The sequence below is a fragment of the Emydura macquarii genome, unplaced genomic scaffold (assembly GCF_026122565.2).
Source record: "Emydura macquarii macquarii isolate MOO-44397 ecotype Brisbane River unplaced genomic scaffold, CSIRO-AGI_Emac_v2 contig_3219, whole genome shotgun sequence".
Taxonomy (NCBI): Eukaryota; Metazoa; Chordata; order Testudines; family Chelidae; genus Emydura; species Emydura macquarii.
In genome coordinates this window covers 1,059,851-1,087,296 of record NW_027133356.1, presented here as the reverse complement: position 1 = coordinate 1,087,296, position 27,446 = coordinate 1,059,851, and the positions used below count along the sequence as shown (strand labels likewise).

Sequence of the window (27,446 nt, the reverse complement as noted above, 5' to 3'; positions counted from 1 at the left end):
GGTCAGGGCCCGTTCGTCGCTGCGGATCCAGGTCACTTCGTCCTCGAATGGCATCGACAGCGCCCCAGCGGGCACGCTGCCTGCCGGGCCAGGCCTAACGCTTCAGCCGAGCGGCGGTGATGAATTGCCGTCACGGCTCGCTGCCGGCCTGCGTGCCCGGCATGGGGGCGAACGGGGGGCTGCAGCGGGCGACAGCTCTAAGGCAGATACCACGGGAGCATGGCCTGGCTCCTGGCTCGGGGGGGGGGGGGAGGAGCAGCAGACAGACCAGGCCAGGCCAGGCAACTGACGGGGTGACTGGCCGGCACCGAGATGCTGACATGCCCCAGGGCAACGGGGCCCCTGCCCTGGGAGCTGCCCGTGCCGCGGTGTTCAGCAACGAGGGATGAGGCACACACCGGGGCTGGGCTCCGGATCTGCTAGGGAGGGAGCAGCTGTCCTGGCCCCCGCCCTGCAGGAGGGATGGCACCCACCCTGCAGCGGAGTTCACATCCTGCCAGCCAGAGCGCCCTCCGCTCGCTGCCCTGGGACCCCCCCCCAGGTCCCACCTACACGCCACACACGCCGCTCAGCCACACAACCACGCAACCTGCATCGACAGCCAGCTGCGCACGCTCAGAGCTGCACACACCGCTAACCAGTGCAGCCACACAACACACGCCCCCTTGTGCGCAGTTGCACAAACGCAGTCAGCTCGGCGACACACTCACAACCACACTACACACACACACACACACACAGAGTTACAAACACCACACACAGCACTTTGACACCCCATAGCGGGGCAGAGCTACACACAGAGTCCCACACATGCGTGTGTGTGTGTGTGTGACCACACCTGGAATTACACAAAGGGCCCAGGGTCACAGGCTGACACACAACAACTCAGTTTGCCTCCAGTCTTGTCACGCAGGTTCCCTGGTTTGGCGCATGGCAAAGCTGCACTGAGCGGGTCGGACTCCGGCGCCGGGCGTGGGAGCAGGGTGTACCACGCAGCCGGCGATACACAGCAGCCCTCTTCCGTTAGCCAGTCACACCGCTCAGCGCTCTGCCCGGCCGGTGCCGCACGCCTCCGGGGCCCGGCGTGGGCTCTCTGTAGGCCCCAATCCCTGCACAGCCGGCTCCGGGCAGGCACGACTCGCTCTGCCGGCTTGTCCGCCCCATTGTGCACGGATCCCGGCGGGTTCCCCCGTGCCGTAGCGAGGGCAGACAGTCTGCGTCCGGCCGGCTGCTCGCGTCACCGCCTAATCCTGGCTCCCAGGAAACGAGGCCCTGCCCCGGTCCGAGTTCTTGTGTCACGCCAGGCCCACAACACAGGGCGGCACCCAGACCCGCAGCTGGTGTGCCCAGAGATGTGCGTGCGTGTGTGCCCACACACACATATACACACACACACACAAACTACTGCATGCGCGCGCACACACACACACACACACACACACACACACACACACACACACACACACACACACACACACACACACACACTCTCTCTCTCAGACTCCAGCCTCTCTGGGCATGCCGGTTTGGCTGACGGTCCAAGAGCGGCGCCGCTCGTGAGGCCGGGGTGCCCGGGCAGAGAGCTGCGCATGCTCACATTCAGTCTCGTGGCATTTCTCCCGCCACCCAATGAGCCCGTCGGGCAGGCCAGGGCGAGCCGGGGTGAGACACCGGCGCCCCCAGCTCTGTGCTGGGTCCCAGGCCCACCAGCGACAGCCGCTCAGCCCGGGGTCCTGCTCCCACCCCGCGCGGGGCCGTGGCATCGGGGCACCCTGCGCGGCCATGTTCCTCCCCAGCGCGCCCGTCCTGGCTCCCTGCCTGCTGGGGCAGGCGTCCACGAGGGCCGTGGCTGCAGGCCCGGCAGGAGGGCGCTTTGGGCGGTGCCTGTGCCAGGGGCTGACGCAGCGCCTGGCTGGCCGGTGGCTCCGGCAGAGCTCCGGACGTGCGCTCCCTGGAGCAGCGGCAGGGGATGGACAAGCTGAGCCTGCACCCGCACGCGGCTGGGTGATAGCAGTCCCTCCAAGGTGCTGGGCGGGGGAATCAGGACCTCAGCACCCTGGTGTCTGGGCTGGCCCTAGGGCCCCCCCTCCCCGCAGCGAGGGGCTGGCTGGGTGCTCCCTGGTGCTTTGATGCACCCGGCACCGTGCCCAGGAACACGTGCGACTGTTAGCGCTGCTCCTGCCTCCTGCGCCCGGCCGACTGATTGGCCTTTTCAGGCCGCTGCGGGCAGCGTGGGTGGCCTCTCGCTGCTGTGCTGGGTGCGGGGACCTCCCCTCTGCCCAGCCAGGTGCCAGGATGCGCGTCGCCCCACGTCTGCCGCCCTAGGGGCAAGGGCTCCCAGGTCAGGGTCCGAGCCCTCTGCTTAGCAGGGAAGCCGCGCCCGTGCCTGAGCTGACGTGAGGCCCCTAGCACCCACTCCCAGCTCTGGGGACACGCTGGGGAACCCCTCCCCCTTGCGGGCGCTTGCCCCCTAACCAGACCCATTCCCTCCTGCCCCACGCCCAGCCAGGGCTCTGGGGGGGGTGGGGGTGAAGAAGTAGTGAGACAGCTGCTAACACGGTGAGGGACTGCAGCGCGCAGAGTTACTCGCCGGTGTTCCCATTAGAGTGGGTATCGTGTGCACATGCACCTGTGTGGTGTGGGGACTGGGGTGTGTGTATGTGTGTGTTTGTGTTCACACATGCACCAATGCAGCACGGGAATGGAAGGGACCTGTGTGTGTGCCTGAGCACGCAAGGACGCGTGTGTGCATGCACCAGTGCTGCATGGGACTTTGTGTGTGTGTGTGTGTGTGTGTCAGGCCATGCTGCCTGGAAACTGAAGAGGCTGTGTGTGTGTGTGTGTGTGTGTCCAGCAGCGATTGGCTCTGGAAGCGTGTCCCTTTGCAGTGCTGGCCGCCATCCGTCTGTCCCGGGGAGAGCAGCGCGTGCTGGCCGGGCCAGGGCCTCCTGCTACTTCGCTGAGCATCAAGCAGGGTGGGGCGGTTGCTCGCAGGGCGGCTCAGCCCGCCGGGGAACACCGCTATGGCTCTCGCTGACCCTGCAGCCCCGGGTCAGGGGAAACCAGCCCCGGCAGCACAATGCCTGCCTCATAACCGGCTGCTCCGCCGCTGACACGCACCACTTCAGGGCAGCTCTCATCTGCAAAGCCGGGCTGTAGCAATGGCCCGTGGGCCCCTGGGTCCTGCCCTGCACGTGACACGCGACCGGCCGACTCACAGCCCATGCAGGGAGCGGGGTCTGCAGCTGGTCTACCCCATGCATCATCTCGTGGGGGCTGTGCGCAAATCCGAGCAGGGCATTCTCGACTGGCGCGCCGGCCAGCCTGTGGGCGGGCAGGGGCTGGTGGGCCTGGCTGACCCCACCGCCGAGTCACCACCCTGATAATGCCAGTATAAGACCCAGGAAGCCACCGGTGTCCCTTGGCACCCCTGCCCCGTGGGCGCAGGCGCTGGCTCTGCCACGCCCGGGAGCCCCGCGCAGCGCTGCAGCCCTCCTGCAGGCAGCGGCGCCAAAGCTGGGCTACAGATAATGACAGTAATTGGCCAGCATTAATTATTGAACCATGCCATAGCCTGCGCTGGCCTGTAATTATGTGCAAATTAAATTAGCCTGGCCCTCTAATTAGCACATCAACAACAACACGCAAGGGGCGGGGGTGGGGGGGCTCCCTGCACAGACACCTAGCAGCAGCAGCCAGCCCGGTTCAGCCCGGGGAATTCTCTGCTGCGTCGCCCCCTCCCCCCCAGCGAGGACAGCCAGCAAACCAAGCCATGGCACACGGCAGCACAATCCGCGCCGGAGAAAGAGCCGCTGAGCTGAGACACTTTCCACCACGCCCTCGCCCAAACTCCCCCTGCTGTGGGGCTAGTGAGCCGGGGCAGGTGCCTGGGGACAGCTAGAGGAGATACGCTGCAATGGCATTTTTCCTAGGTTGGCCGGTCACGCTGGGGCTCCAGACGGCGTGGGTGTACCCCATGAGCCTGGCAGCGGGGCGGGTGGGCAGACCGGGGCGCACGCTGGCATCACGGCAGTGACATCTCTGCACCCCAGGGCCAAGTATGCGCAGCAGCCACGCGCGCTGTCCCCTGAGGTTGGCGCCCTCCTGCCGCCGTCCCTGCCCCCACAGCTGGGGCCCTATGGGTTGGGGGAGGGGAGGCAAATGGAATCAGTCTTGGGGCTCTTCTCTGGCCCCTCTCCAATTGCTCAGCATCCTTCGTGAACTGCAGGCACCCGCCCTGGACACGGGCTGCCAGGAGCATGACACCAGGGAAAACACCCTCTCTGCTCCCACGCAGGATTCCCCTTCTGCAGCCTGGGATCGCACGAGCCCTTCTGGTCCCAGCATCACGGAGCTCGTTATCCACAGCTGAGCAGGGGCAGCCACGTGAGCAGCATCCACCCCGGGGCTGGGTCTGGGGCGCTGCCCGGCACCGACCCGCCGTGGCCAGAGACAGCCCAGCAGAGGCTGCCCGGAGAAGGGCCGGCTCAGCCGTGCGGCTGGACCCCCTCCCTGGGTTATTGATTCGTTAGCGGCGCAGGGAAAACGCCGGGAATCGGGGCAGCGGCTCTGCACAGCCAGGTCGGGGCGGAGCGTCCCTGCGAGCGGGCGGCGAGAGACCATCCAGCCGGGCGGGTGCCCACACTGCGGGGAGCTGGATGGAGTGAGAGCATCACAGGGCCGCTAGCCGTCTGCCTGGGCCTGAACTCAAAGAGCCAGACCCACCCCAGAGTACAGGGCATGTCCTGCGCCTCTCGCTTTCCCCCGCACTGACCCTCGTCGTGCCAATGGCCCCCTCTCGCTTGGGGCTCAGCCAGTCCCCCTCTGCAGGCTCCTGCCGGGCACAGGCTTGACCAGGCCTCCTGCCGCCGCTGGGCCTCACCGAGCCGACCCCCGCCACCTGCGGATGCGATGCTGATGTGATCCCGCCGTCTACAGGCACCACCCTCCCGCTGGCACCGCTCCGCGGGTTGTCAGTCAAGGATTCCCAGGTCCTCCAGTGACTCAGCTCTTAGTGAAGTTCAGCGCCTGGGAAAACCTGCTGCTCCCACAGGAGCACCGGCCCTGCTTTAACAACCAAGGACTCCAGGAGGAATCGTTCATTCTACCTTGTAACGGTGGGAGGAGAGGGTCAGTCCAGGCCTGAGGGCTGCCCTTTGCCAGGGCTAATGCGAGCTGAGCCCAACAGGCGACGTCTCACCCTCCCTTGCACGGCTCAGACATCCGTCCGCCCCTTCAGGCTCTGTTTCGGTGAGTGAATCTTTCACCAGAACAGGCTGAACACGGATCTGCTGCCATTTGTTCAGACAGTTCGAAGCACAACATTTCCTTACCCCGGCCGTTCACACACAAGTGATTGTAACACACGCCCAGACACACGGACCATTTCCCAGCATGCTCAGCACCTCGTCTGCTTGTGCGGTGTGCTGAGTACTTAACTGTGCTCGTGCAAACACAAATAACCTGCCCCCTTTCCGCTGCGGAGCCGGGCGAGGGCTAGTCCCACACTCAGACCTGGCTGACATTTATTTAACCCGCCCGGCACCAGTTCCCCACCCAGCCGTTACCCGCGTCTTTAGCGCTCGTGGGTTTTAGACTCTGTATGCGGGGGTTTCTCGCCAGTCCTTGCCTGTCTTTCTTTCTGTGCCTGGTTTAAGCCGCCCCTTTTAATGTGACCCGTGTCTGTCTCTCATGCCCCCTCCCCTCCTTTTTATCACGCTGCCTTTTTCTGTCCAAGCGAATGGCGGGTAAAACAAGCCCTGCTTTCCCGCAGCGTGCCGCTGACCTGGGGAACTCCCTGCTGCAGGGGCCACCCAGCTAGACCCCTGCACTGACTCCGGACAGGGAGCCACGTTTGAGGACGTCTCTGGCGTTGCAGCCTCTCCCTGCCGCCGAGGCCCAGCCTGCAGCCATCCTCGCCCTTGGTTCATGGCAACAACCTCCGCCCGGGGCTACCCTGGCGCTGCAGATTGCAGTGGCCATGTTGCTAGCACGCCTCTCTGTGCAGTCATGCAGGGCACCGGGCTGGGGCTGGATCTGGAGTGGCCGCCGGCTCCGCTGTTAATTCACACCCGCTGCCCTGCATGGCGTTTGCCCCGCTGGGCTGTCGCAGCAGGGGAATTGGCGCCACCGCCCAGCGGGCGTTTGGGGAGCCGTCAGGGGCCGGGGGCACTGGGTGCGCGAGGGATGGCAGGCAGGGCAGTGTCGCACCAGCCTGCTGCATGGCACAAGGTTGCCTGGCACCTGCTCTGCCCTCTGGGCAGGGGAGTGGTTTGCTCGCACAGGGCGTGAGCCGGTCGGATGGGCTCTCCTGGCGGGGTGCGGAGGTCGCCATCGGCGGCCCGAGGCGTGGCACCCTGGGCAGGGATCAGGCCTGGTGGGCACCAGCAGAGCGGTGGGTGGGAGGCTCCCCGGACCGGGATAGCAGGCGGCTCTGGCCGGGGCGTGTCCAGTGGCGGCCACGCATCCTGCTTGCGACAGCCCCCGGCCCGCCTGCCCCAGCCCTCCGCCCACGTTGCTTGGAGGCCAGGCTCCACGCCCTTCGCCTGGCGTCTGCCTCTAACCAGGGCAGGGCCGCGCCGTCTGCCGGTGCCGCTGACCTCTGGGCAGGGTCGCAGAGCACCCAGCAAAGGCAGGGTTAGTCGACACGTGCTGGGAGAAGGGGCAGGGTGGGGGGCGTCCTGCGGCTGGGTGGGTCACCTTGTCACGCGGGAACAGCTGTCCCCACCCCTGCATCTCCCCACCCAGGGCCCATCTCTTCCCGGCCAGTAGCGGGAGGACGCTGTGTTTTCCTGCCCAGGGCAGGTGCTGGGTGTTTATTGTGTCCTCAGGCCGGGGCGGTCCCGCAGTTGCTGCTGGCCGTGCTGAGTTAGATCCCCTATAACTCACGCCCTGCTCAGGCCGCTCGCCCAGCGCACCGGGGGCCGGGGGCCGTAAATCTCCCGGCGAATGCAGCCGGACAGTTTTAGTGCCGGGGCTGCTGGGAGTGTCCTCGGCCCGCCGAGGGACCCGCCTACGCCGGGCCATAAATCCCGGGCTGCTGTTGGCGCCGCTGCCAGGAGCGGCCCGGCTCGCCAGTAATTGGCACTAAATAACCCTAATGGATGGCCCTGCCGTGCCCGCGGCAGGCCGGGCGCATTAATGCCCAATAAATCCCCCCGACGGCCGTGCCAGCGAGCGCGCCCCTGGGGCTGCGGTTAATGAGACTCAGCAATTAAACAATAACGTTCGTGCCCCGAACGCCAGCGCTGGGAATTGTCGGGCGGGGGCTGCTACCCCGGAGGCCGGGCGCTAGCCCCCAGCTCTGCAGCCAGGCCAGTAGCCGCGGGGGGGGTGGTGGTGCAGGCAATGCGGGGAGCCTCATGGCCTCCCTAGCCTAGAAGAGAGAAGGTGCTGAGCTCCGGGACAGCTGGGTTATACACCTGGCTCTGCTACCAGTGTCTGCTGCCTCAGTTTCCCCATCTGTAATGGGGCCAGCCAGCATGGCTCGACTCCAAGCGGGGGCTGAGGTGTGAGCGGGGAATGTTGGGTAGGGCGCTCACACCGTGGTGCCAAGGCAGTCTCTGGGTACGGTAACCCAGGCCCCGCCATGCCCAGCCCCCCTCCCCCCGCCAGGCATTAGAAGGAGGCGGCAGCCCCCAGAGCACACTTTGCAGTGCCATGCAGCAGCGGAGGGACACAACCCTGCCCGGGCATCAGGGCATGCGGGGGCCACGGCAACTGCCCCCCCCCCCACTGGTATCATGCCTGACAGCAAACCCCGCAGCAGGGAGTCCCAGGGGTTAACGATAAGCCTAGCAATGTCACTGCACCCCACTGTGCCTCTCTGCGCTGCGCTACACACACACACACACACACACACACACCCGTCAGTTGAAGCGGACCTGGAGCGCCTGGTCAAACATGGGGTCCTGGTACCAGTTACCCACAGCCAAGGGGCGGCCCCAGTCGTTCCAGTATTGCAGAAAGCTGGCTCCATTCGGGTCTGTGGGGATTTTGAGGTCACTGTTAACCCGGCGTTGTGTGCAGAGCAACACCCTCTTCCCCGCATCAGCGATCTCTTCGCTGGCTTGTCTGGTGGACAAAAGTTCAGCACGATTGGTCTGCGTCTGGCGCATTTACAGATGCAGGTCGCTGGGACGTCCCAGGAGCAGTTGACTAGCGTGACACAGAAAGGGCTGAACCGATTCTGTCGCTTGCCCTTCGGAATACCGTCTGCTCCAGCTGTGCTCCAGAGGGCTACGGACCAGATCTGGAGTGGCTTGCCTGGACTCCCATGCCGTCTTGACGACATCCTGGTCACCGGCAGGAAAGGGGAGGAGCACCTTACGGACTTGGAGGCTGCCCCGCAAAGACTGGAAGCGCACAGCCCACGAGTCTGCACAGACAAGTGTGAATTCTTCCAGCCCTCTGGGACGTATCGTAGATGCTACGGGCCTTTGTACGGCTCCTGCAGAAGTCAAGGCCATTGTGGAAGCTTCACCTCCTCAAAACGTAGGCCAACTTCGCTCTTTTTTTAGGGCTATTGAACTATTGTGGAAAGTTTATTCCACAGTTAGCAATGCTACTAAAACCACGACGTGAACTCCTTGGCCAGAACCAGGTCTGGACGTGGACTGAAGCCTGCGATGTTGCATTTAACAAGGCTAAACGGGCATTGCTAAATTCAGACCCATCCGTACCGCTACAGTTGGTCTGCGAAGCCTCCCCTTACGGCGTGGGCGTGGGCGTGTCACACATTATGCCTTCTGGCGAACAGAGACCCACTGCTTTTGCATCACGCACTTTAAGCAAAGCAGAAACTAACTATGCCCAAATCAAACGTGACGCACTGGGAATCGTTCTCGGAAAGTTCAGCAGTCCCTGTTTGGACGGAAGTTCACACTTCTCACCGACCATCGACCTCCAACGTCGATTTCTGGACCACGCACAGGCGTTCCACGGTTGGCTGCTAGTCGTATGCAACAATGGGCATTGCTGCTTTCCACACATGGATGAGCTCAAATATCGGAGATCCACTCTGCACTGCAACGCAGATGGTCTCTCAAGGCTGCCTTTACCAGTGACACATCAAGATATGGGCCGGAAAGCAATCGTCTGCTTTGCACAGGTAGAGAACACACCCATCGCTGCTACTCAAGTAATGAGGGCAACTCGCGTGGACCCAGGACTGTCCCAAGTCATGGACCTAGTGATGCATGGAACGTCTCTATGGGACTCTCAGGGCTCACCAGACCTTCGTCCCTACATGTCCGGGAGGATGGAGTTATCAGTCCATTCTGGTCGGTTGTTGTGGGGGACAAGCGTCATTATTCCACCGCTCCTGAGACCGCAGATGTTGGCACAGCTACGTTCGGGTCACTGTGGAATAGTGCGTGTGAACGAACTTGCACGAAGCACCTGTTGGGGGCCTGGCCTGGACAGTGCCACTGAAGAGAAGGAAGAGCGTGTACTTCATCTCAGAGTGTGAGAAACGCGCCTCAGATGGCGCCCCTACACCCATGGGACTGGCCTGGAAACCCACGGCAGCGTATTCACGTTGATTTTGCTGCCCATTTGGAGGCAGCATGTTCCTGGTTGTTGTCAACGCCCGCTCTAAATGGCCAGACATCTCTGTAATGCCGCCCACTACTGCTGACAGCACCATCCAGAGATTGCGGGACATCGGCAGTCGTTTCGGCTGCCAGAACCACTTCTGAGTGACACCGGACCGTGGTTCGTCTCCCAGGAGTTTGAAAATGTTCTGAAAGCAAATGGGCTACGTCATATCCCTGCCGCACCGTCTCAGCCACCCACCAGTGGATTAGCAGAACGCTTTGCACAGCCCATGAAACAGGCTTTAGATCTACACGGGGACATTCGTCCATTCAGAAGCGTCTGGACACCGTCTGACTATCCCACAGAACCACACCTCACGCTAGGACTAAGGCGTCCCCGGCCTTGCTAATGATGGGACGGCAGCTGCGCACTTGCTTTGATCTGCTGAAACCCGCCAAAGCACGACAAGTTGTGCAACGTCAACAGCAAAACCGAGTCATCAGATGTGCACAGAGCAAAAGACCGACCCCTTTGTCCAGGCCGGCCCGTCCTAGCGCAGAACTCTGCTTCTGGAGCAAACTGGGGCCCTGCTACTGGCAGCGCCCAGCCAGGAGCTGTTTCCTGCACCGTCCAGCCTGCCGGTGATCTCACCTGCGTGCGGCATGCAGATCCGGTGTGGCCAGGTCAGACATGTCCCAAGGACACAGCTCCAGTCGCACTGCCTGACCTCACCGCTGCAGGCGAGAATCGTCGAGTCACGTTGAGTCACCCGCTCCTGACCCCCCTTCTCTAGCCGCCGATACAGCCCCTGCCCCTGCTCGAGCAGATACAACAGCCTCCCCTGGTCGAGCGACGAGTCCTGCGCCCCTCGTCAGACCCGCACCAGTAACGCCTTCCACTGCGAGAACACCAGAAACCTGCCGCACTGTCCCTAGAGAGAGAGACGCTTCCTCAAGGGCTGGATCGTTAGCTAGGGCAAACCCATGTGACGGGCAGAATAATCCCCGGGTTAGCCGGCAACTGAGGCAGTCTGCCCTGTTCCTAGGTCAGTGAGCGTCCTGGTAAACGGGCGTCTTCATTCAGCAGGGAGGAAGATGTGTGTAAGTTGTGTCCCATCTGGCTTGTTGCTATTATGGGATAACTCAGCCACTTCTGGCTGCTCTGCAGGAGAATAAACCCCAGGCTGTGTGTTTCCATCGCTCTGGGTTCCTGTGCTGGGATCTCTCTGAATGCAAATACCTGCCGAGTACCCAGCCTTAACACGCTGGACTGGCAGAGCCGTGGGAGCCATCCCACCATGCTTCACCTTGCTGGAGTGGAGAGGTTGACATGCGTCCCCCGGCTCCACGGCACAGGTGGGAATAGAACCCAGGCGTCCTAGCCCTCTGCGTCTCTGCTCTGCTCACCTAGACCCGGCGCTGGCCCCACCCTGCAGAGGGAGAATGGGGGCTGGGCGGGCCCTGGGGAGATACTGTGGGGTGGGCATGAGAAAACTGACTCTTCTGCAGCCCCAGAAGTGCCAGCGCCGACATGCACGTCCTGGACCGTGTGGGGTATACAGCGCCTGCACCGAGCTGGTGCCAGCCCCCCTGGGAGCCTTGTCTGGCAGGCGCTCACCCAGCCGGGGAGTCAGCCTACCCACCAGCTAGCGAGCGAGCGAGCGGCCCAGGCCTCGCTACGACGGCCCCGCAATGCACTGGCCCAGAGGGGGGCCGGCCTGTCTGGCCAGGCCAGGCACCTGCTAACCCCCCCAGAACCACGGTCACTGGCTGACGTTGTGGGGGCTGCGCCAAAGAAGGGTCAGTTCTTGGCCCAGCTGGCGTTTCACCGCAGCCCCACGGCAGCTCTCGCTGGGCAGAGCCGCCCCAGGGGGGCTGAAGGAGCCTCTCTGACAATAATGTGGGGACCCTTGATAGTCACTGGGGGGGGGGGGGGGGGGGCCGGTCTGCTCCCACTGCACAAGCACCCCGGACATGGGGCGGGGAGCAGGTAAAGAACCCGCAGGGCTGCAGGAGGAGCAGTGGTGCAAAGGGACGGGTGTGGGGCTGGCCGGGCAGACATGATGTGGGGGCAGAAATAATCCTGGGGATGGGGCAGGGCAGATGTGGGGAGGGGAACGCACAGAATGAATTATTATTGAGCCTGGGTGTGGGGTGACGCTGGCTGCTCCAGACTCACCCGGGCCTAAATCCAGGAGATTTAGCGACGCTGTCTCGCTCTCTCACACACACACACACACACGAGGGGATTCAACAATCAAAAAACAGAGCGTAAAATGGTCTTTCCCCCTGTCGACAAGCACCTCGGGGTGTCTGTGACCACATGGGTTTGGCCTGGCCAGGTCTGCGTCTGAGCTCAGGGCCCGTCGGCTGACCCTTGCTGAACGCCTGGTTCTGCCACAGGCGGCGTGCGTGTAAACTGAGGCATGGGGCAGGGCACTGGTTCGTCCAAGGCCCCGGGGCCAGCCAGGACAAGAACTCCAGCCCCGCCACTGGCCCATCGTCCCGCTCCCAGCACTGGCGCACGCGGCCGGGCTGAGCTGTGCGGGCTACGTTGGCAGCCGGGCGCGGTGCAGCGCCGTTTCTGAGCCCTGGACGAATGTAGAACCCGGCCTTTGCTGCACCCGGTGGCTTTGGCTGCTTCGCCCCAACACGTCACCGGCCGCACAGCTCCGGGCCGGCAGCGTGGGGAAGGTAGCTGGGCCGGGCGCCCGGCCAGGGGAACCAGGTGCAGAGGGCTCCGTGCGGATTGGCAGCGGCCGGGGGTGCAGTTCAGCTGCCCAGGGATGAGCCACCCCGAGCCCGTTGGCTGTTTGCTCCCCCTCACCCCCAGGCTGAGCGCCGCAGGGGGTCGCCTAACACCACGGCTGGGGGGCAGCATCGGAGCCGGTGTGGGGCGGCCCGAACACCTGGGTCCCACTCAGCCAGTGCCTCACCAGCCCCCCCAGCAGCACTGGTGGGGCCAAGGCACCCGGCAGGTGGGGAGAGGGGCCGCAGGCCGCCGGCAGCGCAGTGCTGGGTGTCATGCGGGCTGGCTTGAGTGGGGGGGCATTTAGTATATGGTGTGACATCAGCATGGCAGAATCATAATAATCCATGTGGGATATGCCATGTCAGGTACTGTTCGGAAGGTTATAATGTGCTAAGTAAGATAATAATACTTGTGTTCATGTGTGATATTTGAAATGGAAGTTATAGATGTATTGGAGATATCTGTGTTTCAAGTTGTTCTGCCTGGGCAACACCCCAGCTAGGAAGGCTGCAGAACAATGGCCTGCAAAATGACCCATTAAGGCATTCCCAGGTGCAAGGGGCCCTGAGGGAGAAGCCAGCATCACCACTGAGTCACCAGAACCTGCTTACCTGACTCTGGACTCCATTGCAGGCAGCCTACCTGATGAAGCATCAGGACTGTCCCATGTGACTATGGACCCCAAGCACACCGGAGGAGTCACCAGGATTGGCCCATGTGACTATGGACTCCATTTTGGGTCTTGTGACTGCCCACAGGCCGCATGGCCGGAGGAGGGGGTTTATAAGATCAAACCAGAGAAACCATCTTGTCTTTGTTCCTGTCCAGTCTGCAGACACACACCTATCTCTGGACCAATTCATCTTGCAACTGAACCGAAGGACTTAGACCCATCCAGGTACTGGATGTGAACCAGAGGGAACTACACAAGCCTGCAACTCCACATTTCTTCCAGAAACCTGATGTAAATGGACTTTTAATCATTTGTATATCTGTGATTTACTTTAACTCTTTAACATTTCTTTCATGGTTTATTTCTTTCTTTGTACAATAAACCTTTAGTTTGAGATACTAAAGGATTGGCTGCCAGCGTGGTATTTTAGGTAAGATCCAAACTCATATTGCTCTGGTGCTGTGGCTGACCCTTTGGGGTCAGAGAGAACCTTTTTAGCGAAGAGCAGAGAGTTCTAGTAACTGGTCTCTTTGCTGGACCTGGTGCTGATTTGGGAGCCTGGAGCTGAAATGCAGTGAAGGGGGCTGTGGGCATTTGTGGACTGGCTTCGTGATAACCAGTGTGGGGTAATCAGAAGCAGTTCGTGGCTGGTTGGGAAGCCGGGCTTCAGTGTCACCCACCAGCGTGGGGAGAATCTGCTCTCCTTTTGCAGCCTGCCCTGACCTTGGCATTACCAGTTGGCTACCCTGGGCACCGGACAGGTCACACCGGGTACCCCAAAACCTGTCACACTGGGGCAGCCAGCAGGATTTGCAGACAGGTTTCTGGTGCACACCGAGCACCTGTAAACTAGATCCTAAGCGCGTCATAAGCGAGCCGGCGGGGCACAAAGACAAGGTGCCCCCTTGCAGGTTTCGGGTTGTTTGTTTCGGGCAAGGCAAAGCGACCCAAAGAAAGTCCGGGGTGCGTGAGCCGGAGAGATGGCAAACCCGCTCAGACTGGGCCACCGAAAGGGCTGGCGGGAAAAGGGGGCGGCAGCTCAGAAAGCCGACCTGGCACATCCCCCAGCGAAGCAGCCCTGCGGAGCGAGCTGGCCAGGTTGGGGACTGAGCACGTGGGAAAGGAGGAGAGCAGCAGAGCTGCCGAGAGAGAGGCAGACAGCAGCAAGCCAAGGAGCTGCAGAAGCGGCCCTATGCGTCTGGGCAAGGTGTTGGAGACGTGGCTGCAGATGCCTCGGGCGGCAAGCCACCCCTCCAAGGACCCCACAGCGGGGACAAACTGTGCCAGCATTGCCAGGTGGCTGATTGGATTGAGGATTAGTTAGCGGCTCTGCAGTGTACAGAACAGCCCTGAGGACCGGAGAGCGGCCGGTCGACTCGCCAGGCTGGTGGGTGACGCGTCACAAGGGTTTTAACGCTATGGCTGTAAATGAAGCTATGAGAGATGCTGTGGTTCAATGACCCCAGAGGCTGGTACCGCCAACTCAGGGCGCTACGGCTCACCGTCGCGGGGAAGAGCTGTGACAAAGGTTGGATTGTTTGACAAAATGGCTAATGTGTAAAGGGGCAGACCCACGACCCGCTGGCGGAGCGGCTCCCCGAGGAACAGGTCGCTGAGGTTTGCTCGGAGGCGGCATGACCCGCTGTGGGGGAGAAAAATGCCAGGTTCAGTGGAAACCGCTGCTGGCCCGGCTGGTGTCGCCATGCAAGCGAGACTGTCCAGGGAGCGCCAGCCCCAGTCACGTGCCTGCCGCTCCCAAGGGCGCTGCGGGTGCCGGGCGAGCACGTGGAATTTTAGTTTCCCAATAAACTCATTTCACCGATGTCGGTCGAGAAGTGGCAGCCACCCTTCATTCCCCTTAAGGGGGAAAGAATCCCTTCCCGTGGGGCTGAGGGGGACTTTTCTATGTCTCCCTCGAGGAGCAAGGCGTTCACCACCTGCCATAAAATCTCCTGCGCGTGGGCTCTGAAGCGGACCTGGGCCGGGGGTTGTGGGCAGGAGATGTTGGATAGCGGCTAACGCCCGTTCGGCTGTAGATAGGGCCCTCCGGGCTTCGACAAAGTGTGTAAGGCTCTGAGGGGCTTGGAGAGATGCCTCCGTCGTCTCCCAGGCGAGGTCGATCACGCTAAAGGGCCGATCCTGGGTGTCCCGCCGCACCCCTCGAGGGAACCCTGAGCGCGCAGCCACGCAGCTCAGCTCACGCCAATGTCCGAGCCTCCCCCTCAATGCAGCATCTGCCTGTGTCCACCGCGGCTTGGAGTCCAGGTTTGGTCACCAATGTGCCCTCTCCAATAAGTCCCGGCCAGATGCCAGCTTTATCCTCCCCAGGGAGCTTGTCCTTACATCCGACAAACTCACCTTGGGCCAAGGGGGCCTGGTAATTACAGCTCCTGAGATAGATGGAGGCGGGAGAGAGACTTTTCCTTCCCACGCCTCTCCGAGGGAGGCGCCTTTGGCGGCTGGTCCGTGGATCACTCCCTCAGTAGCCGCCTGGGGGTCTGGTGGAGGGGGAGACCCAGAACTGTCCCCTGATGGATGGGGCAATGCGCCGCTTCTCTGCCCGTCCGGGGCGGGCGCACAGGGGTGCCAAACCGCCCTCGCTGGGTCTGGTTGGCTCAGTGATGGGGAAGGCGCCTCTCTTGGGACCGGAGCCTGCAGCCCCCCAGCTGTCCAGGGCGCTATGGGGGATGTGTGGGGTAAACCAGCTGAGCTCTGCCCCATCTCACCCCGAGACAAAGGGTTTAGGTGGAAGATGCAATGGGATCTCTCCTGCGCTACGCTGGGAATGTCTGCGCCCCAGAGAGCCAGCGTGGGGGATGCAATGTTACCCTCGCGCTGATCGGGGGGATTCACCCCCTTTGATCTCCGGCAGAGGAGAAATGGCAGCCGGGGGATGGGCTGGGATGACACCAAGGCTGGAAGGGGCCAGGACCAGCGGCTGGATAGGTGCAGAAGTCTAGGAAAGCTTCAAAGCATACGCTGGCAACGGCTCGACTGACCCCCCCCCAAAAGCCGAGGGGCGCAGAAAGTGGGGCATGATCCCAAGGGCACCGGGGTCCAGCCCTGCAAAGAGCCATAAAGCGTCCTGTGGAATCAAAGAATTAATCATAAAATTGATTAATAGAATGCCTGGCCTGAATCTGGTCATAGAAGGCCTGGCCTGAAGTTGTAGCCTGAAACTGAAATAGAAGCCCCAGGCTAAACCATTAACAGAATGCCTCAGCTGAAATTAGGATAAAGATGCTAAAATCCCACAAGAGGTCTCTGAACCACACCCCAGACACAAGTTCTCTGTTATGAGCCTTAAACCTTTTTGAAGTCTGTAAACAGACTTCACCTGTTTCAATAAGTACCAGTACCTGCCCCCCTTTGTCTTACCGGCCCCAGAGAAACTCACTCCATACAAATTAGCTTTTTTGAACAGGTATTGTGTCACCACCCATCTTCGGGTGTTAGCCAGGGTCCCTGAAAACCACATTGTATACTCAAGTGACTCATTGGGCGTTCCTGGGAGGGCGTCTGGTGTGCCCCACTGTGCATTGTGATTGTCTTTCCTGTTAAGTATAAACTGTTAATCAAATTCCACTATACGATCAACATGTAAATGAACCTAAGCAACCCCTATATAAGTCTTTTGTATCTGGTAGCCAGGTGAAGTCCATTTGCCCAGCATCCAGACATGCTGCTTGACTTCCCTGTAGCCACCTGGGTTTTCTCTATGGCTATAGTATTCCCCATAGCTATGGTTGTGTGATTGTGTGTGTGTCACAATTAAAGCTGCACCCGATCCAACTTTAAAATGTAGCAGTGTGATTCTTTTCCACGACAGCCCAGTGCCCGGCGGGGGCCGCCTGAGGGCTCACGATGCTCCTTACAACGCCGGCAGGGCAGAGGAACGGCGTAGATGGGGGCAGAGCCCAGCACAGGCGGGAAGGCAGTGTAAATGTGGGGGGTCCTGGGCAGGGCGGCGTCTCAGGCTGCTGCCCTCAGCGGGTGCGTGCACGGGGCAGAGGCACCGCCCAGCATTTTCCAGCAGTCCGGGACGGACTCAGGCCAGGGGGCCGCGCCTGCACGGCGCTGGGGCTGCTCCAGGTCTCAGCTCACGCCAGCCACGAAGCCAGGGCCGGGCCTGCGAGCTGCATGTGGGCAACCTGGGCTGGGCAGCAGGTCAATACGAACTGGCTGCCCGCACCCCCTTGTAATGAGCTGTGGGGAGTGCAGCCGCCCGGGGACTCGCTGACTCCCCCTTGCCCCTGGTATGTGCGCCAGCTGCCCGGGAGCAAAGGGCCGGCCCGTCTCTGCTGCCGGGGGACGAGGGGACCAGGAAGGCTGAGACCTGCCAGGGATGTGAGGGGGGGAGCCGACGTTGTTCCTAGATCCCCAGACCTCCTGGGTAACAGGCCAGCGACTAACTCCCAGAGCAGAGCTTGTAGAAAACAGCCAGGGGACGGAGAATGCAGCACGACGGGCCAACGGTTCATGTCACCCGATTACAATGCATCCCTTACTCTGAGCCTGAATTCGTCTCGCTTCTGCTTCCTCTGGGCTCTGGTCTCCCGGCGCGTGACACACTCGGTCTGGACCGGGCACAGCTACCCCTGGGGGGGCAGGGAAAACCCCCAACTCAGAGGAGCCCCTTTCGAGCGGCCCCGTCCATGGATGGGACCCAGCTGCTCCCCGCACAGGCTCTCTGGGAGGATTCCCCACGCGGGGGGCTAGACCTCAGGGGCATCCCAATGGGCAGGGAGGGCCGGGGTCACCCACCACAGGGGGGATATGGGCGCAGGGCCATGGCACAGGGACAGAGCAGGTGCAGGAGAAACAAGCCCCGCCCCTGCCCTGGGGAGTCAGTCTTGAAGCCCTGCCTCACATCACAGCTGGGACTCCCTGCCCTCCCCCAAACTGATGGCAGCCTGGCATTTCCCAGCTCCTGGACTCCTGGGTTCCTCCCCTGGCTCGGTCACAGATGCGCTGAGCATCCTGTGGAGGGCAGGGCCTGAGGGGCAGCAGCGCAGAGCCCGGCTGGCAGGGGAGAATCCTTACCCCCCCTCTCCCCCCCGCCCCGACCACCCTGAGCCGGCCCCGCTCTCGACACCAGGATGGGGAAATGGCCCCTTTGTACATAACTGCCCCCCAGCCCCCGAACCCTCCCCGTCCCGGCAGGCTGGGCCGCAAGGAGACAGCGCAGCGCAGTGCAGCACTCGACTACTTTATTGGCTTTAAATACAGGCTAGGGCGCCAGCTCCGGGGGGCACGGCCGCAGCGCCGGCTTCGCTCAGGACAGAGGCAAGGGCAGAATCCCCCGTCGGTGGGATCGGGGCGGCGAGCCGCCCGCCCCACACCCAGGGGCCACCCCCGGGGGCTCGCTGGCCGGGCCCAGCGCGGAGTGATGCAGAACCGGGCCCCAGCCCGTTGGTGGTGGGGCAGCCGGGGGCGCTGGGGCCAGGGAGGAGACGGCGGGGAGACGGCGGCATGGTGGCTGCGGTGGGGCCGGAGCCTGGGGCCTCCCCTAGCGGCTGTAACCAAATTCATCCGCGTCGTCGGCCCGGAAGTCGCCGTAGCGCCAGAGGTTCAGCTGCAGAGAAGGGCAGCGGTGAGGGACATGGCAGACTGGGCCCCCCCTCTCCACCCCGCCCCACAGCCTACCACCCCTCCAGCCCAGCCCGTTCCCCCACAACCTCCCTGATTTTCTCCACCCTCGCCAGCCCTCAGTGCTCCCCTGCTCCAGCGCCCACGACCCACAGGACAGCACCGGCCCCACACCAGCTGCCCCGGGCCCGAGATGGGCCGTGCCCAAGGGCCGGACTCACCCTGTTGGTCTTGGCCAGCTCCTGCGCATTCAGGTACTCGGTGACCTGCACGAGACAAAGGCCGTCACGGGGGGGCAGGCGGCGTCCCTCCCGCCAGGCCCAGCCACCCCCTGCCCGGCGAGGGGCTGCCTGAGCCATGCCCGGCCAATCGCCCGCTGGACCAAGGACCCGGCTGGCATCTGACTAACTGCCCCAGATACCTTTCCTCTGCGGTACCACCGGACTGCCCCGGCTAGCCAGCCTGGGAACGCGACCTCGGGCGCATTGTGAGAACAAACTCTTTTCACTGGGGGGCTCAAAGTGCTGGGCAAAGGGGGACTCCTCCGACAGATGGGGAAACCGAGGCACAGAGCAGGGACGGGGATAGAACCCAGGAGTCCTGAATCCCCCCTCCCCCGCTCCAACCAGTAGTCCCCACTCCCCACCAGGGCCCTGGCTCTGGACATAGCAAGCTGGCCATTCATTGCAGACCCTAGACACGAAGGGCTGGGCGGACTCTGCAGCCAGGGGGATTTCGGTCAGGTGTTAGGAGAGGCTCCCCAGCGCTCGGGGCAGGGATGTCTGGAGGTCGGGGACCCCCCGCCACTGGAGGCTTTGAGGACCAGGTTGTGCAAACCCCTGCCAGGGCTGGTCCAGGGTCACTCGGCCCTGCCTGAGCCCGGGGGGCTGGACCAGGTGAGCTCTCGGGGTCCCTGCCAGGCCGACACGGCTACGGTCTCTGCCCGCAGCCTGGCATTCCTCCCAGGGCAGGGGCTCGTGCTAGGCCATGGGGACTGCTGGGGGGTGGGCTCTGTCCCGCTGCAGCATGGCATGGGCGGGAGACGGCGCCGCCAGCCGAGCCGGGGCTGGCAGGGAATCCGACAGCTCCCTGGGACCAGGAGGATCAATCGGCGCCCCTCTGCACGCACCGCCCCTGCCCCGGCACAGAGCACACGGGACAGCCTCCCGCGGCCATGCCAGCCTGGGGCAAAGGGGGGCGGGGAACCTGGTGCTGACATGTGCCAGGCTGGGCATGCCCAGGTCCATGGCACCGCTATCCCCCATGCCCCCCCCGGCCACACAGGAGCACCTCGGCATCTGCCCACACCCGCACCCCCCTGCACGCCCAGCCGGCCCCCGCTGCCAAGGGGAGGGGGCTCACGTACCACTTTCTGGAACTGCTTCTCCTTCCGCGCCTCCACCATGACCAGCCCCTCCTTGACCAGCCCCAGCCCCACGTCGCCCTTGGAGTCGGCGAACTGCAGGGTGACGTGGGGACAGCTGGGCCCCAGGTGCTCCACGTTCAGCAGGCACTGGGTGTTCTGGATGTCCCGGACCACGCTGTCCACCGCGTCGGCGCGGGCGTCGTCCTGCGGGAGGAGTGGGGTACAGAGAGACTGGCACCGCTGGGCTGGGCCAGGGCACGGGTGCAGCGTGTGGCCGGAGCGGGGAGGGGGAGCCGCGTCCCATGCCGAGCGCACGGGGGCGACGGCGCTGGGCGGGGAGCGTGCCCAGGGCGGGGGCCGTCCTCCGAGGGGCTGGGCGCTGCGGACTGGGTGTGCAGAGCCGGAAGGAGACGGGGAGGGACGGAAGGACAGAACGGACGGAGATGGACGTGTGGAGAGATTGCCCCCCACACCCCGGGTCAGGAAGAGATGCATTCTGCCCGCTGGGTCCCCGCCCGGCCTACTTACGTCCTGCGGCACCTGGATGAAGGCAAACTTGTACTCGGTGGCCTGGGCGGGCAGGACGCGGGTGCTGAAGGCGGGCGGCAGGGTGCCCAGACGCGTGGAGGGCAGGGTCTCCTTCTGCAGGGACAGCGAAGGGGCAGCGCAGTCAGGGGGGCGCCGGCTGCTCGGGCGAGGGGGTTTCCGGCCCGGTGGGCTGAGCTCTCCCACTGGGCGTTGTGCCAGCCCCAGCCAGGGCTGGACGCGCTCACGCCCGAAGGGTGCAGCGCCCGTGCCAACGCCGGGGCGTCCCCCCTGGCTCTGCCGCCGTGGGCGATGGCAGCAGGGTGGAGGCTGGGGCCCGGGCGACGTGAGCACCGCACTGCTTCACCCGGCGCCTGCGGACCTCCGAGCTGCCAGAGGCTCGGCGCGTGGGGGGGGGGACGCGAGCGCTGCTGTGGCCCCCCCGCCCTGTGGGGTGGGAGAGCAGCTGGGCCCGGGTGTTGCCATGGCAGAGATCGCGCCGCGGCCTCCAGGCCCAGCCGCCGGGCCCTGGACTTGGCTTGGCCAAACCGCAGGCAGCAGGAACCGAACCCGGGAACCGATGGCCGGGTGGGGGGAGCTGAGCTTTAGCAAGAGACTGGGACCAAGCGGGCAACGAGGGGGCTGCCTGGGCACGGCTCTGCCCTGCCCTATGGATCTCAAAGCGCTTCGCAGACCAGCGCCCCCCAGCAGGCCTGAGACCCCTCTCCCCCACACCCCCGGTGGAGCCGGTGCCCCCCAACCTGCCCGCTCACCTCCCCCTGCTGCATGGAGCTGGGCCGGGACTGAAGGCTGCCGAGGGCTGTTTCTGCACCTGGGTGGCTGCCCTGCCCCATGGCGATAGCCTCATGCCAGGACTCCTGACCCCACCCCCCGCTGCACAGACCCACGGCCTCGCCCCAGACAGCCCGCCCCGCCCCTGCTGCACCAGCTGAGAAGCCAGAGTGCCGGGAGAGGCAGCGAATGGCTCCCGAACGAAGGCCCCAGGCCGGTGTCCCTGGCAGAGGCGTCTGGGTGCAGCCAGGGTCACCGCACAACCAGCCCCCCCAAAGCTGCCCTATGGCGCAGGGATGGCCCGTGGCACCCTCCCACAATGCACTGCTCCTGGGGGTTGAGCCGGACCCTGTGGGACAGGCAGCCGGAGGATGGAAGAGGCGAGGTCGGCCTGCAGCCGGTCAGCAGGGCCCGTGTGGGTGCCCTGAGCTGCGGCCCCCGGCCACGTCCCACGCCTGGGCCCGAGGGAGCAGGGGGGGCCGGAGCCAGGCAGCCTGGCAGCTGACTCTGCCGTGGCTGGGGCGATCACACCCAGGGGGGCCCCGTGCCCGCAGGGGGGCCGGCTACTCACGTTGCCGTAGTCGATGTAGAAGATGTGCACCTTGGCTGGGGACTCCACCTTCTCCACACGGGCCCGGTACCTGGCAGGCGAGGAACGCGGGGTGAGAACCAGCCCCACGCGCCCCAAGGCCCCCGCACAAGCCAGGACCACGGCCAGCCCCCAACAGACGGGAGCCGGGAGGAGGCTGACTGGGGAGAAATCCGCCCACCCCCACCCCCTGAATGCCAGCCCCACGCGGGCCCCCCAGCGCAGCCCTGTCCCTGCCCCATGGGGCCCTAGCGCCGGGTCGCCAGGCTCCACGCCCAGGTGCGCAGCCAGCCCAGGAGCCGAGGGGGGAGCCGGGGGGAGCAGCAGGTCGATGGGGCCCTCGGCGGGGAGAGCAGCGCGACAAAGGAATAGATCGATGTGCGCTGCTTAAACCCACGCGCCCAGGGCGGCGGGAATTAGCCAGCAGAGCCGTCTGGGGCTCGGCACAGAGATGGCCACGGCGCCTTCTCCGCCAGCTCCCGGGGGAGGACAGGGCGTCTCGGTGACGTGCCGGGGGCCCCGGGCCGGCTGCACACCGTGACCTGGATTCCACTGATGCTGCACCGACGCCGCAGGCGTTTCCGGCACAGCTTAGACCTACCTGTCTTGCCATCCACCCACGCCGCCCTGGCTCCTGCCCCGCCTCCGACCGGCCTGCAGTCACCCGGCAATCCCCAGACCCTCCCATCCGGCCCTGGGGGGCTGCGGGGCGAACAGACACGGCCCCCACAGCTCAGCTCCCCCTGGCTCCCAGCCCGGCTGGGATGGGGACTGCCCTCTCCCAACACGCCCCCCCATCACTGCACTGGCTGAGCTAGCAAGACCAGCGCCCCCCCGGCCTAGAGACCTTCCCTGGGGTGTGGGCTAAGGACCGGCCTGAGGCTCCCGGGGCACCGTTCTCAGGAGCTGGCGTGCCCAGAGCGTGCCCAGCACTGCTGCAGCCAGAGCTGCCCCCCACATCCCTGGGGAGGGGCCTAGGACGGGTGCTGGACACAAGGGCTCAGTGCGTGGCCCGGGGCTCTGCGGCAACAGGGGCCGGGGCCCGGGGCTCTGCGGCTCACCATTCCCCATCCACGAACTTGGCGATGCAGTAGTCTCCGCGGCGCGGCACGTAGGCCCCTTCCACGGGCGGGTGGCTGGCGATCTCGCTTCTCATGTTCTCCATCAGCTTCTCCAGCTGCGTCCCTGCAGGGCAAGAGACACGGTCAGGGCTGGGGCCACAGCTGGAGCCAGCCCGTGGCCAATCCTGCCTCCAGCCTTGCCTCGGTTTCCCCTCGTTCTGGCAGAGCTGCTGCTCCCGACCCTCTCCTGGAGTTGGCGCGTTTGAGCCAATGAACGCTGCCCCCGGCGGGACGTGCTCTCAGCACCGAGGCCTGTTCCGACTCCGGCAGGCCAGGCACCCCGATTCAGCCACCCCTGCCGCCGCCCCGCAGCCCAGACAGCCACGGCAGCACAACGCCCAGGCCAGCTCTGCGTGGGTCTGATCCCACACAGACCCAGCCGACCCCAATGGTCGGTGCTGCCCTGGCCCAGAGCCCTGGCTGGGCCACTGCCCTGGGAGGGGCCATGGCGCGGGTGAGAGCCTGGCTATGGACTGGGCTGGGGGGACACAGTGGCTTCAAGATCACTCGGGATCTTCGAGGCCCCATTGGGAAGCGCCCTGAGCTGAGAGCAGGCGGCCCCGTAACAGGTAACAGGTCCCGCTGCGTGGTGGGGATGCAAGGAGGCACGCGGCTCCCCAGAGGGCGCTCGTGACGCCGAAGGGCCCCTCTCGCAGGCTGGCCGTGGAGTCTGCTAGCCGGGCGTCCGGGCGGCACCGCAGAGCTCCATTACTGCGCCAGGCCGGCACTGCCTGCGGCCGGGGAAGGAATCACGAGAGCCAGGAAGCAGAGAGGCCGCGGCAGCAACTGGGCTGCAGGGAGACGGACAAACGGGGCGCCTCCTGGGGGTGCTGGAGCCTCGCCCCTCCAGCTGCTCCCCACGTCACAGCACTGCATCCGAGCCTCTGGCCTGCCCTGCTCCCCACAGCCCCCCCGTTGGCCTGCTGCCCGCACAGCCCCTCGCCCCCCTACCCCACACCCACGCCGGCTGAGCCTGGGGTGCGGGCAGCCGCGGGGGGCGCCAGCTCTGCCAGCAGCACCCTGCCCAGGGGCCGCGCCCTGCAGGCCCACACAGCGTCGCCCAACCCAGCCGGGCAGGGAGCCGTGGAGATGCCGGGGGGGCCGGGTCCGCTGTGACTCCGGCGCTCAGCTGTGCTTCCCCACGGCTGGTTCCCAGCCTCGCGCTCCCCAGCATTTGACCCAGCCCCCTGGAAGGAGAGGGGAGCAGGGCAGAGCCTGCAGGCGATAACCCTGCCCTCGGGGCAAACGGCTCCCCCCGCCCCCGCCTTGCCTTGTCCCACCCCACCGCGGTCACACGAGCAGCCCCCCTCCCTTTCCCGCCCGCGCCGGGGCTCAGGGGCGGCCACCTACCCGTCTCCACGTCCTGCACGTAGAAGTGCAGCTCGTCGGTGACCTCGGTCACGAAGACGGGCTTGTAGCTGGCGGTTCGCTCCTTCTCCTCCAGCACCGGCACCACCTCCTCCACTGGCGCCTCCTCGTACTGGGACCAGACCTGGCGGGCAGAGGAGACCGGGGTGAGAGGGCGAGCGGGGGGGTGGCGTCGAAATGGGATCAGAGAGCCAACAAGAGTCTGCTGTCCTCAGCGGGACCCCCCACGCCCGGCACAGCACTGAACCTCTGCACCACGCAGCCTCTGCTCGGGGCCGGCAGAGCGGGGGGCTGCGGGTCGGCTTCGAGCAGCATTGCTGGAGGGCTGAGATAGCCGGAGGGCTGCGGGTCGGGATTTGGGAGGCACCAGGAGAGCCGGCCGCGCATTAGCAGCCTGACCCCTGCTCCGTGGAACTATCCAGCCGCAGGTGTAACCCGTGACCCGTCGCTCCCGGATTCTGCGGGCGACGTGGCTCGTCAGCCTGTCGTCCGGGTCCAGGATCCCCACGTGGGTCGGGACCGGAGGCGCCTGCCTGGGAAGGGGGCCGCCGCGGCCTGTCCATGGGGGGCAGCCTGCCCCTGAAGCGCTCATCCCAGGACCTCAGCATTCACACTCACCATGTGGGGTTCCCATCCGCACGCCCCACTCCTGTATTGGGAATGCCAGCTGGAATCCCATGGGGCTCCCCAGACAGCTACGCAACAACCCTGCCTGGGACCCTGCTGTGTTAGCGACGGGGAAACTGAGGCACGGTGGGGGGCGGGGAGAGGGAAGGGGCCTGTCCACGGGCACAGAGCGAGGCTGTGGTAGCACCAAGAACTGAACCCAGGAGTCCTGGCTCTCAGCTCTTCTAACCACTAGACCCACTCGCTGCCTGGTGCAGGGAAGGGAGCCAGCCACAACCAAAGGCCCGGCAGCTCGGGCGGGGGCTGGAGCACTCTGGAGTGCCAGGGGGGTGGGCTGGCACTAGGCGCAGATTCATTCCCTGGCAGGGCAGGGCAGGGCCCAAATACCAGGGGACACGTCCCTGCCTACTACAGACTCAGCCACCCCGGCACCGCTGCAGGCTGGGGTCTTGTGCCCGTCCCCGCAGCCGCAGGCATCGACCCACCCCCTTATCCCCGGGGAGCACTGCACGGCCACAGACCTCGGCATCCGCAGCAGACACGCTCCAGCTGCAAAGTGACGAGCTGAGCCGGGCCAGCCGCCAGGGCTGCCCACCCGGGGAACAGGGGGTGCTCGGGGGAAGGGGTGAGAAGGCGCCATGGCTCAGAGGGGATGTGTTATTAGCCCTCCCTTCTTCTCCCCCCGGACAACGGGCCAGACTGCTCCGGGCCACGGTGGGGTCCCCTGGGCTAGCATGGACCAGCTGCGGAGGGTGAAGGGTAACCGGCCAGGCTCCCAGAGAACCGGAGTCATCCCAGCCCCCCCCATCCATCCGGCTCGGTCACAGCCCCTGGTCGGCAGAGCCCATCTCCCGCAGGGTCACTCACAGCCTTCGCCCTCCCCAGGCTCTTGGCTGCCAGCGGAGAACGCGGGCGAGAAAGCAATACGGACCCCCCCCCCCGCCCCCGAGCCCCACTGCACCAGGGAGTCACGCCTGAGACCTTAGCCAGACACGGCCTCTCTTGGGCACGACTCACGAGGGGCCCAAGGAGCCATCTGCGAAGAGCGTCCCTCGGTCCCTGGGGCTGCATGGCTCCCCGCTGCACAGGACAGGAATCGCGGACGCCACGAGGCCGAGTGATTCCCGAGGGCCTGGATCAGAGCCACGGATGCTCCTCCGCAGCTCTGCCCAAGCGCCAGAGGCACCCCACGGGCGGGTGCGCTGAAGACGGACGTTGTCCCGGTGCTATCGGCCGAGCCAGCCCAGGACACCAGCCCTGCTAGCACGCACCTTCCCCGCTTGCTGTGGTGCGAGCAGCCTGCCCCTGCCCCTGCCCGCTACCGACGGTCCTGGCTGGCTTGGAGGAGGTGTTGGGGGAGCTGAAGAAGCAACAGCCAAATCCCTGGGGCAGCCCCAAGCAGCCACGACTGTCACAGTGCAGCAAGCCAGGACACACGAGAGCCGGGGAGACGAGCCCGGGAACCTTACGGATCTGCCCAGCCTCGTCCCAAGCCGTAACGGAGAGAGGCCATCGTCCAAGGGAAAGGCCGAAGCGCCCTGGGGGCGCGGAGCTGACACGCTAGGCAGACCCTCCGCTGGTGCATGGCAGCAAGGCCCCTTCGGCTCCATTTGGCCCTGAACGTTTCGGGATTTGATTGACCAGAGCCGGATAATCGCTGCCCGTGCTGGGCTCGTGGGACCGGGACTGTCCCTGAAGGCGGCTCCCCTCCCGGGGAAGGCGTGGAGAGACGCGGGATGTCCACCCCAGGCCGGCACCGTTAGACTCTGCTCTGCCCCTGCCGGCTGCCCGTGCTGATCTCCCCCAGCCACGGCGCACCCTGTAACCCAACCGAGAGGCTCCTGGGGAGATGGGGGGCCCGGCTTGAGTTGCCAGCCAGGTGCTTGCTGGCTGCTGATCCCGCTGCAGCCAGGGATGGGTCCTGCCGCAAGGTGCTGCGGTGCCGGACGGCTCCGGCCCTGAGTCAGGGCAGCAGCGCCAGCCGCCCCAGTGATCGGAGGGTGGCAGGGAACAGGAAAATCCTCTTGCCTCACCCGGTCGAGATGCCAGTGCAGGGGTCCTCCCCACTGTGCATTCTCCAGCCCTCGGGCCCATTACAAAAGACCCCGGGCGACGAGGCTTCCCAGCCTGCGGTGGAGACGATGCCCCAGCCCGGTGCATCTCGCTGCCAGGGGGTTTTTGCTGGTATCCAACTTAAATCAAGTCTGTCCTCACTCCGGCCTCATGCTCCTTCTGCAAAGCAGAGCAGCCGTCACTCGCCTGCGGGACATTTCGCTCACAAGCCGGGCGCCACGGCCGTGTGCTGCCCAGCGCTGCCAGCCCAGAGGATCTGGGATCTGCCTGCAGCATGCACCCAGGAGAGGGGGCAGAGAGGCATCTCCTCCAGTGTTTAACATTCCCATCGTCTCTCCGACTGCCCCAGCCAGGGCTACTGGAGCCTAGAGCTGGGGCGCGGGCGGTGCTAGGGAGCTGGGGGAGGAAGCAGGCAGAGGCGGCTGCAGGGACCCA

General features: G+C 64.7%; 1 protein-coding gene across 1 annotated transcript in view; it reads right to left on the bottom strand.

Annotated features, from left to right (window-relative positions):
* Positions 1 to 18,151: 18,151 nt before the first annotated feature.
* Positions 18,152 to 27,446, bottom strand: part of SND1 (staphylococcal nuclease and tudor domain containing 1) — a 412,723-nt gene continuing 403,428 nt past the window's right edge. The window contains exons 18-24 of the mRNA XM_067531417.1: positions 24,294 to 24,435; positions 22,884 to 23,007; positions 21,805 to 21,874; positions 20,445 to 20,558; positions 19,917 to 20,120; positions 18,772 to 18,816; positions 18,152 to 18,536 (exon numbers count right to left, since the gene is read on the bottom strand). Of these exons, the coding sequence (XP_067387518.1) occupies positions 18,471 to 18,536; positions 18,772 to 18,816; positions 19,917 to 20,120; positions 20,445 to 20,558; positions 21,805 to 21,874; positions 22,884 to 23,007; positions 24,294 to 24,435 (765 nt within the window). The 3' untranslated portion in view covers positions 18,152 to 18,470. The remainder of the gene's footprint in view (positions 18,537 to 18,771; positions 18,817 to 19,916; positions 20,121 to 20,444; positions 20,559 to 21,804; positions 21,875 to 22,883; positions 23,008 to 24,293; positions 24,436 to 27,446) is intronic.